Raw genomic sequence first — 16856 nt, forward strand, 5'->3', positions numbered from 1 at the left:
TGCGGCCAGTGCTAGAAACGAGATCTTACATCTAGTTCCTTGCCAAAGCCCTCCCAGGAAGTTCACTCTGAGATCCCTGCCCGTTCCATGGAGGAACACATAAGGAAGCTTCCTTTTCTTTGTTGCCCTGCAGGGGTGGGATATGTTTCCAGTTCCTACCCATTCTTCTTGGGCAGGTAGGCCTCCATGTCGAAGAAGACATTCTGCCGCTCCTTGATGTTGGCACTCATCTGCTGGATGAGCTCTGCCTCCTCCCGACTCGCATGGTGCTTGTACCTGTTTGGTCAGAAGTGTGGGCATAGGAGAAGCAGCCATGTTACTCAGACTAGAGGAAGAATCCGGGAGCTCTGGGCACTGCCCTCCCATCTTTCTATCTCAATGCTTCTTGTAACCTCAATTCTCCCTCTGCACCCTGTGGGTTTGACACTGGGTCCCTGCTAGTCTTGTGACCTTGGGAAAGTTCTTTAACCTCCCTGCCTTATTTTCCATACCTGAAAATCAGGAGTAGCATCAGGCCTACCTCATGGACAATACTGTTGTGAGGATTAAGTGAGCACAAGCAAAGCAACACATTTAGAATGGCCCTTGATACTCAAGCATGAGCTCGATGGACCTCTACAGGCAATACCATACTTCTTACTATTCTAGAAGAATAGTCTGATTATGAGAAGGGCAGACAGGAAAGTGCTTTAAATGTAAAAGCAGCTAAATGATCATTGTTTGTTATTCTTTGGTGATATTTAACTCATAAAACTAGAAAAACAAGTCAGTGGACACACTCTCAGAATAGTAGGCACCCTCATGGGTCAACCTTCTAACCCAATGGTTCTCATGGGTCCCATGGGTTCTCTAACCCAATGGAAACACTTGGCAATGTCTAGGAATATTTTGTTTGTCAAACAGGGATAGAGGCCAGGGATGCTGCTAAACATCCCATAATGCACAGGACAGACCCTGCAGCAGAACTGTCAACAGTGCCAAGGTTGAAAAATCCTAGCCTGATGAAGACTATTGAATCTTACCATCAGTAAGATATGTTTTTCCAAGAGTGGTGATATCATTACATGGAACCATCCATACTCTACTCCATGACTAATGGGCCTCCATTTCCAAAATGGTCAGCCAAGGCTAGAGATATAACCAGCAACCTTTGCAAAAACTGTCCACAAGGGAAGGGAAAAATGGACCAGGAGTTACACACTATGATATGGAGTCCCAGCTAAGTATACTGAGATAAGCCACTCAGAGCCTCAGTCTCCCTGCCTGCCTAGGGATCACAGCATTCACTGGGCTCCTTCACCTATGAGGGATGAGAGCAATTTCCAAACCATGAGGACGTGAGGATCAATCGGAAAGTGGACATATGATCCTGGCCTCAAGAACTGAACTAAATCATGAGCTTAAGTATGTCCCCCCGGGGATACCAGATTTCCCACCACCTACACCAGAGACCTATAACAACTTTCCTCTAGGGAACTCTCTCTCATCCTCTTTCCCCTTCCATATAGTTCAAGTAAGGCTGTCCCATTCCCCAGGTCCATAAACTAAGCCTATGACCTAGTCTTGCCTAACCAGAGTCTCAGTGATTAGTTCACAAATGGGCACGTGACCAATTCCAGCTAATGAGGATCACATCCAGAACTCTTGCTGGAAAAACAAGTTATTCTGCTGGGGTAACCAAACCAATAGGAAGTATGGCTGGAAGACACAAGTCTGGCACTGCTGGTGGCCATCTCGGTGACCATAACGGGATAGTCGGCCTGAGAGTGAAGCCAATCTAGAGGAAGGCAGAATTCAGAGGGGGGAAAAAATCCTAAAAACATCTTTTGACCCATGGATCCAGTGATGTCTGAAATTACTCCTGGGACTTTTCCACTAAAATTTCCATTCTGTGCTCAAGACAGCTGAGTTGGGTTTCTAGCCCTTAAAACCAGGGGCGCTGCAGCCTCACCTACCTCTGGAGTGTGTGCTTCAAGTCCTTTAGTCGCGTCTTCTGCTTGTTGATAGAGCCACTACATAAAGTCTGGAGTGAAGTCAGCTCCTCCAGCTTCTGCCTGTAGATCCTGTGGGTTTCCTGAGGGATAGAGACCCCAAGCAGGGTATATGGGAGAACACGAATGGGACGTTTTTCATAGTTTGTATCATAGGACATGACTACGGAAGTCAGTTTGGCAGCTGAGATGATACAACTACCACTATCAGAGATGTGGCTTACAAAACTGGGGCTGGAATTAGGAAAGGCAGCATGGCACAGCACTTGTGTAAGGAACCAATGTTTTGTTTTGTTTTGTTTTGTTTTCCCTAGACAGGTTCTATCCTTCCTAATGGTAAAGGCAACCAAATAATGCCTTTGAGAGGCCACCTCTTGTCAATTCTTGGTCCAGTTAGTTTGACTAGAGCTAAGAGTCTCCATGCCAGGAGCAGTGATGTGACCTAGGTCTGGCCAATCAGTATCCTCCAATCCCCTGGCCACTGACTGGCTCAGAGGCAGACACGTGGCTTATTTGGGCCAATGAGGTCAGTCTGGGGACTTTGGCTGAAGTATTGGTTTAGAAATGCCCTCCTTCTGGGTTTGCTAATCTGGTAGAAAGTACACCTGGGGCTGCAGAGCAAATGAAGCCAAACACAAATATAATTGCAACAGGGTACAAGACAGCATTCTCACAGCATCATTTCAGCCCTTAGATTTAACCAGGTCTGAATGTAATGCTCTTCATTATATGAATTAATAAATTCCTTTTCACTTAGGCCAATCCGAGTTGGGTTTCTGATCCTAGCAATGAAGAGAGTTCTTGCTAAGTCAACTAAAAGGACATACCTCTTCCCGTAAAGCTAGCCCTCCCTACCCCAGGCACAGTCACTCCAATAAAGCCAGTATCTGGAAATAAACATTCAGGGCCATAAGGCCAGGGGAAATACAAGAGACTTCCCAGTGCAGGGAGAATGAACACAGTAACTTCTCCATCACACTGCCACAGGGCACCTCCCCCAACATTACACCCCAACATATGCAGAGAAACAACCCTTTCCCTCTAGAGTTCTGATAATCTAAGACAAACACCAACAATTTGGAGGAAACTATAGGGACAGGGACCATGACACTAAAAAAACAATAACCCAATGAACATATTTAAAGCATCTGTTTTCTTGGGTGGTGGTGAAATGTATTTAGCAGAGGGAGAGAAAAAGGGGACAGTTAAAGGATGAGGCCAGAGCCCAAACTCTCACATCTGCCAAGTGGGGTCTCTAGACATGACAGTTAAGCCAGAAAATAAGGAAGAAGTGAAGGCAGTGAAGTGAACAAATAACAGTGAGGAACATTATCAAAGAACACTATGAGCAAGTCTCCCTTGGCCCTGAGATGAGAGGGTTTGTTCCCCCAAATTTACACAGTATCCTCAACCTCTCCTTCCTGGGCCCCCCAGGGAGGAAAATCATGCTGTTTATTTAACTTTTTATTTTATTTTAAACATTTTCTTGTTTTTAATTTATTTTTTTGAGAGAGAGAGAGCACTCGAGCAGGAGAAGGGCAAAGAAAGAGGAAGAGAGAGGATTCCAAGCAGGCTCCACACTGACAGTACAGAACCTGACATGGGGCCCGAATCCACAAACTATGAGATCATGACCTGAGCTGAAACCAAGAGTCGGGCACTCAACGACTGAGTCACCCAGGTGCCCCTAACTTTTTACTTTAAAATAATTCCAAACTTGCTAAAGAACTGTAAAAAGAATAAAAAGAACTCCCCTGTACCCTTCACCCAGATTTACGGTTAGCATTATGCCATACGTATTTGCTTTATCATGTGTGTGTGCATTCTTCTTCTATTTCAGGCATCAGTGAACTACAACCCACAGGCCGAATCCAGCCACCAGATTTTGTATGGGCAGTAAGCTAGAATGATTTTTGCCTGATTGAAAAAACTCAAAAGAAGAATGCTTCATGACACGTGAAAAGTATATGAAATTGAAATTTCACTATCCATAAATAAACTTTATTGGAGCACAGCCACACCCGTTCATTTACATATTGTCGTGGCTACTCTGGCGCTACATCAGCAGAGCGAGTTGTTGTGACACAGACCATATGGCCCGCCACAGCCTAGAATCCTCATTACCTAGCCTTTCTGCCAAAAAAGTTTGCCTACTCCTTTCTAAACCGTTTGGGAGTTGACTGTAGACAACATGCTTCTTTACTCTTAAATACTTCAGTGCATATTTCCTAAGAACACGACATTCTCTTACACATTCACAGTACAATGATCAAATCATTGTATCTCGTTAGACTCCTTCAGTCTACAACAGCTCCTCAACTTTCCTTTGTCTTTCATGACGTGGACATTTTAAAAGGGTTCAGTCCAGTTGTTTTGAAGAATGTCCCCCCATCTGAGTTTGTCAGGTATTTCCTCATGAATGGATTGTGGTCATGCCTTTGGGACAGAAATGCCATTAGAGTGACTCTGTGTCCTCAGTGTCTCCTATCAGGAGGGACACAGTGTCTGTGATGTTAACTTTGATTGCCTGGGAAAGTCTCTGTCCACTGCTTTCTCCACTTACAGTGACCAGCTTCCTATCTGTAATGAACAAGTAATCTGTACAGAAGGAGGCTGTAATTTATTCACTTTTGAATTCCTCAGTGCCCAAACAGCCCTCTATGTTCAACTAATCTGCTAGTAATAAAGGAAACCCTCTAGAACTGGATAGGAAGGATGGGGGCAGAAATACCCCAAATAGAGTACACAGACTTTGAGAATGTGGGGCCTCTGGACCAAAAGTCCTCTGAAACACCAGCTGAGTCTCCTGGGAGATTTAGGGCCATGCTACCTCCTGGCTCTCTTTGGTGCTGGGTCCCACTACGGAAAGATAAGACCAAGACTGCAACATCAGCAGCCAGATGCTCACCAGGCCCTCCTGGGCTTAAATTAATATTTAATTTCAAAGTAAAACATGAAGACATTATCCTCGTTAAAAATTAAAACACTACAGCTACAGCTACAGTCAGCTGTGAATATCCCCCATCCTGTCTTCTCCCCCTTCTCCAGAGGTAACTACTGTTACTAGTTTCTTCTAGACCTTTTTCTATGTATTCTTTCAGACTGCAGTCTATTTATCTATGTATTTCTGTATTCTACATAGGCCTATTTCTATACATATGCACACAAATATATATACATATTTATGAAAAATACATGCTGTTGCAAAAATTAATTGTTCCTAATACTCATTCTCCTTTACTTCCTTTAGTAACAGGACCACACTGAGTTGTAGCTGGGCACGTAGCTGCTCAGTAACAGACATTTCCCAGCCTCCCTTGTGGCTGTGTGTGTAGCAGCAGGACTAAGAGCCAAAGGGATGCAGGTAGAAGTGACATATACAAGTTCTGAACCACCTTTTTATAAGGAGATGCTTGCCCTCCACTGTCCCTTTCCCTGGCTGGGATATGATGACAACAGGTGCAGTTACCTTGAAACCAGAAATGGAAGCCACATGTCAATGGCAAAGCCCAATGTCCCTTCCCCAGCCAAACCAACCTTGGGTGACCTCATGTGACAGAGCTTCTGACCTGTGATGGTTTTAAAACAGAATGCCCACCCCTTGGCACTCCTCACATAAAGAGGTGGGATCTCTGTTCCCTCCTCTTAAATACAAACAGGCTTGTGGCTGGTTTGACCGATAAAATATGGCAGGGGCAACATGACAGTTTCTGAGAATACGTATGGAAGGCCATGTGGCTTCTGCCTTTTTTGCTGGAACATCTGCTTTTAGAGCAAACAGTTCAACTACTCTGAGGCCACCATGTTGTATGGAAATCCTAACCACATAGAGAAGTCACATGTAGGCACTCTGAGCAATAGTCCCAACTAAGACAAAGGTTCTTGTCATTCCAGCTCAGGCATTTAGATGCATGGGTAAAGAAACCTCCAGATGATTCTAGCCACAGCCATGTAAGTTACTCCCAGCCATTCAAGTCTTCCCAGCTAAAGCCTCTGACATCATAGAGAACAGTCAAGCCACTCCATGGCCCTGTCTAAACTCCTGAGCCACAGACTCCATAAGCAAAATGTAATCACTGCTGTTTCATATAGCAACACAAAACTGAACACCACTTACCCTGGACCACACTCCCTTTGGACTGTTAGGTGAGAAAGAAGCTACCTCATTTAAGCCTTTTTTTTTTTCTTCTTCTAAATTTGGGGATCTCTTTGTTACAGCAGCATAGCTTAGACCCTAACACACATACTTTTGATTTTTAAAAATATAATAAAAGTATCAGAATATAGATACAATTCCACAACTTTCTTTTCTCACTCCACAATATGTCTCGAAGCTCTACCAACATAAGAATATATGGATACACATACTTCATTCTTTTTAGTGCTATGCTATGGACATGCTACAGTTTATTGAGCCACTCTCCTATCGCTGGATATGTAGGTCATTTCTAGTCTCTGCCTATAACCAACAATGCAACACTGAATAACATCTTTGCGCTGCCTCCCTGGGCATACACACAAGCATCTCTCTAGGGCAGAGAAGAAGGATTGCTGGGTCAGAGTGTACAGCCTTGGTTTTAGTTTTTTTTTTTTTTTTAATTTTTTTTTTCAACGTTTATTTATTTTTGGGACAGAGAGAGACAGAGCATGAACGGGGGAGGGGCAGAGAGAGAGGGAGACACAGAATCGGAAACAGGCTCCAGGCTCCGAGCCATCAGCCCAGAGCCTGACGCGGGGCTCGAACTCACGGACCGCGAGATCGTGACCTGGCTGAAGTCGGATGCTTAACCGACTGCGCCACCCAGGCGCCCCTACCTTGGTTTTAGTTTTAATAGATCTTGGCAAACTGCCCACAGAGTGGCTCTACCAATTTACACTCCCATCCACAGTGTATGATAGTTGTCCACACCTCAACAACACTCAATGACATCTACTTTTCTACAGGCACTTGTCTAAAGCTCTGCTGGTGATATTTTCTGCTCAATGCTATGGCATCAGACTGGGTAGGGATAGGAAGTCTGCGAGCCTTCCCACAATTTTGTCCCCAGGCATATGGAGTCACTCCTGCTCCCCTCTGGTTCTCTCTCTCTCTCTCTCTCTCTTCTCTCTGCCATCAGCTAGAACCACTTCCCAGGGGAGATCCTATATTGGAGACCATACATCTGGTCTACTCTTGTCTCCAGCTCCAGGCTCAGGATTTGCCAGCTACGAGGAGGACAACATGGGGTGGGGGGAAGGGGAGGAGGGAGTCAGAAACAAGGCCCTTAGTGTGACATATGCTCCACTCCCAGGGCATTCCTCGCCCATGCTCAGACTCTGCTGATTCTACCCTCATGCCAGTCCCACAAGCAGTAGGAACATTTATCAATTCATCTCTTGGATCCTAATCTTCCTCCAGAAACCTGCCTCTTTCTCTCTTTAACTGCGGTAGAATATATATAACATAAAATTTACCACTTTAACCATTAAAATTTTTTAAAACTTTTCTGATTTATATAAGACACATCTTAAAAATTACCCTCTTAATTATTTTAAGTGTAGGGGCGCCTGGGTGGTTCAGTCGGTTAAGCTTTGGACTTCAGCTCAGGTCCGAAGTCGGGCTCACATCTCACAGTTTGTGGGTTTAAGCCCCATGTCAGGTTTTGTGCTGACAGGTCAGAGCCTGGAGCCTGCTTTGGATTCTGTGTCTCCCTCTCTCTCCCCTTTCCCCACTCATGCTCTCTCCCAAAAATAAATAAAAATATTTAAAAATTTTTTTAATTAAAAAAGAACTATTAATCATTTTAAGTGTACAATTTGGTGGCGTTAGATATGTTCACATCATTGGGCAGCCATCCCCACCATCCATCTCCAGAACTTTTTCATCATCCCCACTGAAACTCCAAACCCATCAAACAATAACTCCATATTCTATTTCCCCAGACCCTGGCAACCACCATCCTACTTTCTCTATAAATTTGACTCTCCCAGGGGCGCCTGGGTGGCTCAGTCGGTTGGGCGTCCGACTTCGGCTCAGGTCATGATCTCACGGTCCGTGAGTCCAAGCCCCGCGTCGGGCTCTGTGCTGACAGCTCAGAGCCTGGAGCCCGTTTCAGATTCTGTGTCTCCCTCTCTCTCTGCCCCTCCTCTGTTCATGCTCTGTCTTTGTCTCAAAAATAACTAAACGTTAAAAAAATTTTTTTTAATTAAAAAAAATAATAAATTTTACTCTCCCAGATACCTTAGATAAGTAGAACCATATACTGTCCTTAAAAAACAAACAAACAAACAGGCGCCTGGGTGGTTCAGTCAGTTGAGCGGCTGACTTCAGCTCAGGTCATGATCTCGCAGTTCGTGGGTTCAAGCCCCGCGTCAGGCTCTGTGCTGACGGCTCAGAGCCTGGAGCCTGCTTTGGATTCTGTGTCTATCTCTCTCTCTGCCCCTAACCCACTCGCATTTTGTCTCTGTCTCTCTCAAAAATAAACATTAAAAAAAAAAAAAAAAAGAACCGGATAAGTTTAACTGAATCATACATGTGGACCCTTCTAGTTCTTCATAATTTAGGTCTGACGTCTCAGAAACACTTTGGGGGAAAAAATGCAGAGTTTTTTGGGGGATGGGGGGAATACATGATTACATTTTTAAAAATTCCAGTTCCTTAATATACAGTATTCTATTAGTTTCAGGTATACAATATAGTGATCCAACAATTCCATACATCACCCAGTGCCATCACAAGCACACTACTTAATCCCCCCACTCCCTTCCCCTCTGGCAACCATCAGTTTGTTCTCTAATAATTAAGAGTTTGTTTCTTGATTTCTCTTTTTTTCCCTTTGCTCATTTGTTTTGTTTCTTAAATTCTACATGAGTGAAAGCATATGGTATATTTCTTTGACAGACCTATTTCACTTAGCATTATACTCTCTAGCTCCATCCACATTGGTGCAAATGGCAACATTTCATTCTTTTATGGCTGAGTGATATTCCATTGTGTGTGTGTGTGTGCACACGTGAGAGAGGGAGAAGATATATACACACACATACACACACACACACACACACATATATATATATATATATATATATATATATATATATATATATTTATGTTACTATGAACATGGGTATATAAGCATCTGTTTTGAGTCCCTGTTTTCAATTCTTTTGGGTATATACCCAGAAGTGGGTTTGCTAGACCAAACAGTAATTCATTTAACATATTTTTTAGGAACTACCATACCATTTTCCACAGCAGCTACACCATTTCCTAACAGCTGTCTCTTGATGCATTGTCCACAGAGTGGTTCTGGGAGGTCAGATGGTGGGATGTAACTCTTGTCCTCCCTTGGAATCCCTGGCTGTCCTCTGTACCTGTCTCCAGAAGACCCTCAATTAAACCTGTGCTTTCAGATGCTTTTTCCAGGAGCAAGATGAACCACAATGCAGCAATCCAATCTCCAAACCTGCCTTTCATCCAGTCAACCCTGAACCTGTGGCCTCAAATAGAACTGGTCACCATATGGAAGCGTTCTGTTGTTTTTGCCAACTACGCAGCTATTCCCCTTCTGGTTAATGTCTCCAGTTTCTTTGGAGATCTATCCCTCCCCCACACTCAGTTATTGAAATGTGACTAGGAATGAGGTTGAACCTGTCCCAGGTTTCAGGGCATATGACCCAGGCTGGCCAATCAGAACATTAGCCTCCTGACCCAAGCAGGCTGATTCAGAGACAGGCATTCAAAACCAGCAAAACTCAGTTGGGGGGGTGGGGGGGGTATTTCATCAGAACTGCTGAACAAGAGTTCTTCCTCCACTAGTTTGAAGGAAGAAGAGCTAATTTGAGCCCAGAGCGAATGGGACCGTCTTGCTTCAGCACGGATCCAACTGATGGGAAAACAGGGCAGAGAGGTAGAAGAAGGCTGAGCCCCAAGGGTTCATTTATTTGAGCCCCTAGATGGTCAGTTTACCTTTGACCTCCCAATTACATATGCAAACAAATGGTGTTTTAGTCTGTTTAGCTTTGCCAGTTTGAATTGAATGTCTTCATTTCAGAAGCAAATGTCAGAATCTAGATTAAAATGCCTAAGAACAGGGGCATGTGGGTGGTTCAGTCCGTTAGACTCTTGATTTCAGCTCAGGTTGTGATCTCACAAGGTTTGGGAGTTCGAGCCGTGCACTGGGCTCTGTGCTGATGGCACAGAGCCTGCTTGGGATTCTCTCCTTTTCCCTCTCTCTCTGCCCCTCCCCTGCTCGTCTGCTCATGTTCTCGTTCTCTCTCTCTCTCTCTCTCTCTCCCTCTCTCTCTCTCATACACACACACACACACACACTAAACAAACACTCTCTCACGCACACACACACACAAAATAAATAAACAAACAAAAATGCATAAGAACAGAGTTTTCCTTCTGGGCAAAGTTAACCATACAAGGTAAGAAGAGAAGCCACAAATCTCTGGACTCATGATTACCAGCCTCTTGCCCTGGGCACTATCATCATCCTAAAGATGCTAAAAACAAGACCTGGAGCCTCATTGAATGAATCCTTCATCAAGCCAGTAACTAAATGGGCACCTAAAAATGCAGATCTCTGAACAGTCAAATTGCGTGTTTTTCTACCAAACCAAGAATTTGGTAGAAATAGATAAACCATCCTTTTTTAACAACTTTACTGAAGTATGATTCACATATCATAAAACTCACTCATTTTACATGTACAATTCAGTGATTTTTATACATTTACCAAGTTATGCAACTATCATCACATCCAGCTTAAGGACATTTCCACCACCCAGTAAGATCCCTCATGTCTATGACAGCAGTCACTCCCCACTGGCAACCACTAACCCACCTTCTGTCCCTACAGATTTGTCTTTTCTGGATATTTCATATAAATGGAATCATACAATATGTGGTCTTGTGTCTGGCTTCTTTTACTCAGCATCACGTTTTTTGAGGTTTATTTACATTGTAGCACACACAAGTATCTCTGTCTCATTTCGTTACTGCTTTTATGAAAGACCTCTGTTAGTAAAGTAATGGCTTTTTTTTTTTTTTCCATAAAAGTGAAATTCCTCCTCGGATTTCTTTTGGTTAGCGAAAACAGGTACTAATGGAGGTCTGTCGTAAAAGCAAAGTGGTGTAACTCAAACTTTCAGAAAACAAGGGATACTCTCTGACTTATGCCAGTTTGGCTTATGAAAGGTTTCACAGGATGGTTGTACTTATGGACAGTAGGCAGAAGCACGTATTACTTTGTTTCTATTGCTACTTAACAATAAAAATTTGGTACAGATGCACCACATTTTGTTTATCCATTCACCTGTCATTGGACATTTCGGTTATTTCCACTCTTTTGCCATTATAAATAATACTTCCATGAATATGTACAAATCGTTCTGCAAAGATAGATTTTCATTTCTCTTGGGTAGATACCCAGGAATGGAATTGCTGGTCATATGGTAAATGTATGTTTAACTTCTAAAGAAAATGACAAACTGCCAAATCACTACTTTTGTTTCTAAACTTGGCTGCAGTGGATTGGAACATGGGAAACACCAAACACTGTGAGTCCGCTCTCAGCACAGGGTGCAGGGAGTACCAGCTTATTAAATGTGATTGACTCCCACATCAAGTTGCAACCTCTAAAAATAACCCAGAATGCTGGGGGCACCAAAGCAGACAAGCAGCTGCAGAAGAAAGTACTCCATTTGGGAGTACAAAGCAAACCCCCACCCCCTAACTGTCTAGTTCAAGGCCAAAGAAAAGAAACACATTTGACAGACTATCTAAGGATGGAACTTTAAAGGAGAAAAAAGAGAATAATTATAAGCAAACATTGCCAGTAAAGAATCAAATGCTAACTACATAAATTTAATCAAAATATCTAAAAGAGAAAATACAAGCATAGTACAATAATCGATTCAGCAGGAAATAATATTTGCATGGTCATGATCATGTAAGTGACTGACAGTGAACCTATAGAGCTGTTTTTCCCTTTTTTTTTTTTTTAAGTTTTATTTATTTAATCTCTACACCCAACGTGGGGCTTGAACTCACAGCCCTGATATCAAAAATTGTATGCTCTTCTGAATGAGTCAGTCAGGCACCCCAGAGCTGCTTTTCTTTATAAGCCTTTTGGTACTGTTGGGTTACTTTTTGGTCTCCTGCTTATTTACTATGAAATATTTCAGGCATACAAAAAAAGAAAGAAAATCATATAATTAGTAGAAAATAAACATGAACACCCATATTCTCACCCTCAGTTTAAGAAATAATAGTTGGGGGAGGGGCACCTGGGTGGCTCAGTTGGTTAAGCAGCCGACTTCACCTCAGGTCATGATTTCATGGTTTTTGGGTTCAAGCCCCACATTGGGCTCTGTGCTGACAGCTCTAAGCCTGCTTCAGATCCCATGTCTCTCACTCTCTCTCTTCCCTCCCCCCACTCACACACTCTTTCTGTCAAAAATAAATGAATAGGGGTGCCTGGGTGGCATAGTTAAGCATCCGACTTCAGCTCAGGTCACGATCTCACAGCCTGTGTGTGAGTCCAAGCCCCCCATCGGGTTCTGTGCTGACAGCTCGGAGCCTGGAACCTGCTTCAGATTCTGTCTCCCTCTTAATCTGCCCCTCCCCTGCTCATGCTCTCTCTCTCTCTCTCTCTCTCTCTCAAAAATAAATAAACATTAAAAAAATTTTTTTTTTTTAATTTTTTTTTTTCAACGTTTTTTTTATTTATTTTTGGGACAGAGAGAGACAGAGCATGAACGGGGGAGGGGCAGAGAGAGAGGGAGACACAGAATCGGAAACAGGCTCCAGGCTCTGAGCCATCAGCCCAGAGCCCGACGCGGGGCTCGAACTCACGGACCGCGAGATCGTGACCTGGCTGAAGTCGGACGCTTAACCGACTGCGCCACCCAGGCGCCCCCAAAAAATTTTTTAAATAAATGAATAAACATTAAAAAGAAAAAAAAAAGACAGAAATAATAGTTGGGGCACCCGGGTGACTCAGTTGGTTAAGCATCTGATTTTGGCTCAGATCATGATCTCACCATGGCTTGTGAGTTTGATTGCCTTGTCAGGCTCTCTGCTGTCAGATCCCCTGTCCCCCTCTCTCTGCCCCTCCCTCCCTCAAAAATAAACAGTAGCAAAAGGAAATAATAGTGCAAGAGAGTTAAAAGCACCTATGTATACTTTCTATATGGTATCCCTATACTCTGCCCCCAAAGAGGGGGACCCCTCTGCTGGTTATTTCTGCCCCCATGCCCACCCCAGATCAATCCTGTCTTTCTCTGTGCCATACGAGGCTGACCCCTGTGGACTGCATCTCCCAGACTCCCTTGCCCTGCCTCCTACTTGGGTTTAGCCAATGGATGCACAGTGGGAGGAGAGAGAAACTAGGGTATTTATTCCTTCTGCCTCCTTTCTGCTTTACTGCAGCCTTCAACCATCACAGCTCCTGTCCTGCAGCATCTCTTCCCCAGCAACAGACTTTGGCCAAGCTCTGGTGATGGTCCCCCCTTCCCTCTGCCCCTTTAGGAACAGGACTGGCCCCAGCTCTAGGGGCCTCACTCTTAAACCACCACACCTCTGTAAACAGCCCCTTCCTTAAACTTCTTTCAGTGACACCCTTCAGGGAGAGTCATTTGCTTCTCACCAGCCCCCCCTCCCCCAATCTCCACCCTACTGAATCTGGCCCATATCACTCCCTTGTACTATATATATGTATCAGCAAGCAATACATGGTATTGTTCTGAATGCTTTTTAACTTTATCATACACGTCATACTATATGACGTCTCTGCAACTTTCCATTCAGTGTTGCTCTTCTTTTAAAAACATTTATCCCTGTTGACACATGTAGTTCCATTTTATTCATTCTGCTCATTGCACCTTACTCTATGGATGTTCACTGGAATAATCCATTCTGAAGAACATTTAGGTTTCCAGCGTTTAGCTGTTATAAACAAGTTTTCTGAGAATTCTTGTACATCTCTATTTGAATTTTTAACTTGGTGGATATGTATTGCTTCTAAACATGTAGAATGGATTAAAAGAGAGAGAGAGAAGCACTAACATTGGCTCTATGAGCTGGAATGCCTATACCTTCTTTCCTACACAGTAATTACCATCCTTTTATACCACGTATAGGAGACAAACAAGCGAGTTTCCATTGGAGGCGTAGGCAATCTGCTGCCTTTCCTGTTCTCTGAGGCCCCAAGCTCTGCCCCAGTGGGAAGATGAGGTTAATGACTCCAAGTCCCAGCATGGTTGTGAAACATCTGGAAATGCCTGATTAACACAGCGTGGCTGAATCGTAAGATCCAGAACTGGGAAGTCACAGCCCAAGCCAGCATTTATTGCAAGAATTGCCAGCAATGTAACCTCATGGCATTTTCAGATAGAGCTCCGGCCCAGGAGCATTGCAAGTTGGTGGGCAACCCAGTACATTGCAACAGAGCCACGGCCACCACCAAAATGTGGTGCCTGATAGTTGTGCTTCTCTCTAGTGGTAAGCTTTTGAGAGATTACTTTCATATGGTTTTCTTTCCAAGGAATCCAGTTCAAATAAAGATTTCTGGATGCTGAGTATACCTACCTAAGACTCATCACCATGAAAACACTAAGGATGGCAAGATGACTTCACCTACACTGTGTCAATTCTATACTGGAAAATATTCCAAGTCACATGCCAGGATGTCACATGCCAGGATTTATTAGTGATGTCTGATATAGGAGCAGTAAGTGAGGGTACTAGACATGTGTGTCAGACGTTTGGGAGTCCAGAGAGCCTAACTCTTCATATCCAGAGTCTGCCACTTCTTAGCTAAGTTATGTAATCTCTTTGTACCTCAGTTTCCTCAGCTGTGAAAGGGTTACGAGATGAGATATATGTGGGGTGCCCAGGTGGCTCGGTCAGTTAAGTGTCCAACTTTGGCTCAGGTCATGATCTCATGGTTTGTGAATTTGAGCCCCACATTGGGCTCTACAATAACAGTGCGGAGCCTACTTGGGATTCTCACTCTCTCCCTCTCTCTTTGCCCCTCCCCCATTTGTGCTCTCTAAACAAATAAACTTTAAAAAAAAAAAAGCAGGTATATGTAACAGGCCATGTACTGTTTTTTTAAAATCAGTTTTATTGAGGTATAATTTACATATCAATTCATCAATTTTCAGTTATACAACTCAATGAATTCTGGCAAATATATACAATTGTGTAAACACCACCACAATCCGGACATAAATCAAAGGTTCACAAACTTTGCTGGTTTACCACGCTCTTGATGTCTCAGTAAACTTGTCACAGTCCTCAGGCCAAATAATTGAAAAGTATTTATGCCCTAACAACTTAGTAGCCTTTTGGGGAAAAAAAAAGAATACTCAGAAACTGACAAATCTTTTTTATTTCATTCTGAAATAACCAAAATTATTTACTAATGGAATGTGTGTGCCTATTGGGCTCTGCACAAATTCTCAACCTTTGGAATTGGATTGGACACTCTCACCCTCATTTCGTGTTCCACATTGATTTTCACATAATACTTGATTTTAATCACAGACCGCTAAAAACCTAACTACACAAAGATATGACATCATTAATAAGAATGTAGCACGGGGCACCTGGGTGGCTCAGTCGGTTGAGCATCTGACTTCGGCTCATGACTTCATGATCTCACAGTTTGTGAGTTCAAGCCCCATGTCGGGCTCTGGGCTGACAATTCGGAGCCTAGAGCCTGCTTCAGATTCTGTGTCTCCCTCTCTCTCTGCCCCTCCCCAGCTTGCACTCTGTCTCTCTCTCTCAAAAATAAATAAACATTAAAAAAAATTAAAAAATAAATAAGAATGCAGTGTGATTTAACGTGCAGGTGTGAACTATCCCAAGTTAGTTTAAGCGGTATTATGACAGATGTCACTGTGTTTCCCTTAAAGATTTAAATTATCTTGGGGGGACTGGGTGGCTCAGTCGATTAAACCTCTGACTTCGGCTCAGGGCATGATCGCACAGTTTGTGAGTTCAAGCCCCGCATTGGGCTCTATGCTGACAGTTCAGAGCCTGGAGCCTACTTTGGATTCTCTGTCTCCCTCTTTCTCTGCCCCTTCCCTGCTCATGCTCTCTCTCTCAAAAACAACAACAACAACAACAACAACAACAACAACAACAACAACAGTTAAAAAAAAAAAAAAAGAGTATAGACTCTGATATTCAGCAGCCTGGGTTTGAATCCTGACTCTAGTACTTATAAGACATGTGACTTTGGGTATATGATTTTCCCTCTGTAAAATGGGATAAAAGGATCTACTTCATAGGGCTTTGATAAAATAATACTGGCCTTTTTGCATCTATCCCGTCTCTCTCATGTCTATTCTATACACAGCAGCCAGAGGGATGCCCATTTCATTGGTAGAAAAAAAAACAAAAATCTTTACAGTGGCCTACCAGGCCCCTGTATTTCTGTGAGGTCAGGTTTAGGGAGAGGCCTCTTCAGGCTACCTCCTTCCTGGACGGGGAAGGATGGGGTCAGGTTTCCAGTGATGCAAGGCAGGAAATGCTTATTAAATCACCTGCCATGGTGTCTGTAAGTGACCTTCTGTGGTCACACCACAGGCCACAGGGCCAAACGAGTTGGTCTCAGACCAATGCTCAATTCACCAGCATAGCTGAAACCCTAACGAGCCAAACCAAAAACAAAGTCCCCATAACCACTTGACCTTGCCCCTGAGTCTAGTGAGGCCCTGGCAGAGGCAAATCACAGTCATAAGAAAACAGATCCTTTCCTCTAGAAAGTCCCAGAGATGATAACTTTTTTTTTTAGTGGGGGAGGGGGAATTCCAAAGACCTTTCAAATCCTCTGGGGTCTGACAATTAGGTTTCCTCTTTCCTGCCTT

The 16856-nt window shown here is 43.5% G+C and overlaps 1 protein-coding gene across 4 annotated transcripts in view; it reads right to left on the minus strand.

Annotated features, from left to right (window-relative positions):
- The window catches only part of TMEM120B (transmembrane protein 120B), a 44920-nt gene that overhangs the window by 25174 nt on the left and 2890 nt on the right, over nucleotides 1–16856 (minus strand). For all 4 annotated transcript variants that reach the window (XM_045459707.1, XM_045459705.1, XM_045459704.1 and 1 more), the window contains exons 2-3: nucleotides 1956–2074; nucleotides 160–276 (exon numbers count right to left, since the gene is read on the minus strand). In XM_045459707.1, the coding sequence (XP_045315663.1) occupies nucleotides 160–276; nucleotides 1956–2074 (236 nt within the window). The remainder of the gene's footprint in view (nucleotides 1–159; nucleotides 277–1955; nucleotides 2075–16856) is intronic.

This window comes from Leopardus geoffroyi, chromosome D3 (assembly GCF_018350155.1).
Source record: "Leopardus geoffroyi isolate Oge1 chromosome D3, O.geoffroyi_Oge1_pat1.0, whole genome shotgun sequence".
Taxonomy (NCBI): domain Eukaryota; kingdom Metazoa; phylum Chordata; class Mammalia; order Carnivora; family Felidae; genus Leopardus; species Leopardus geoffroyi.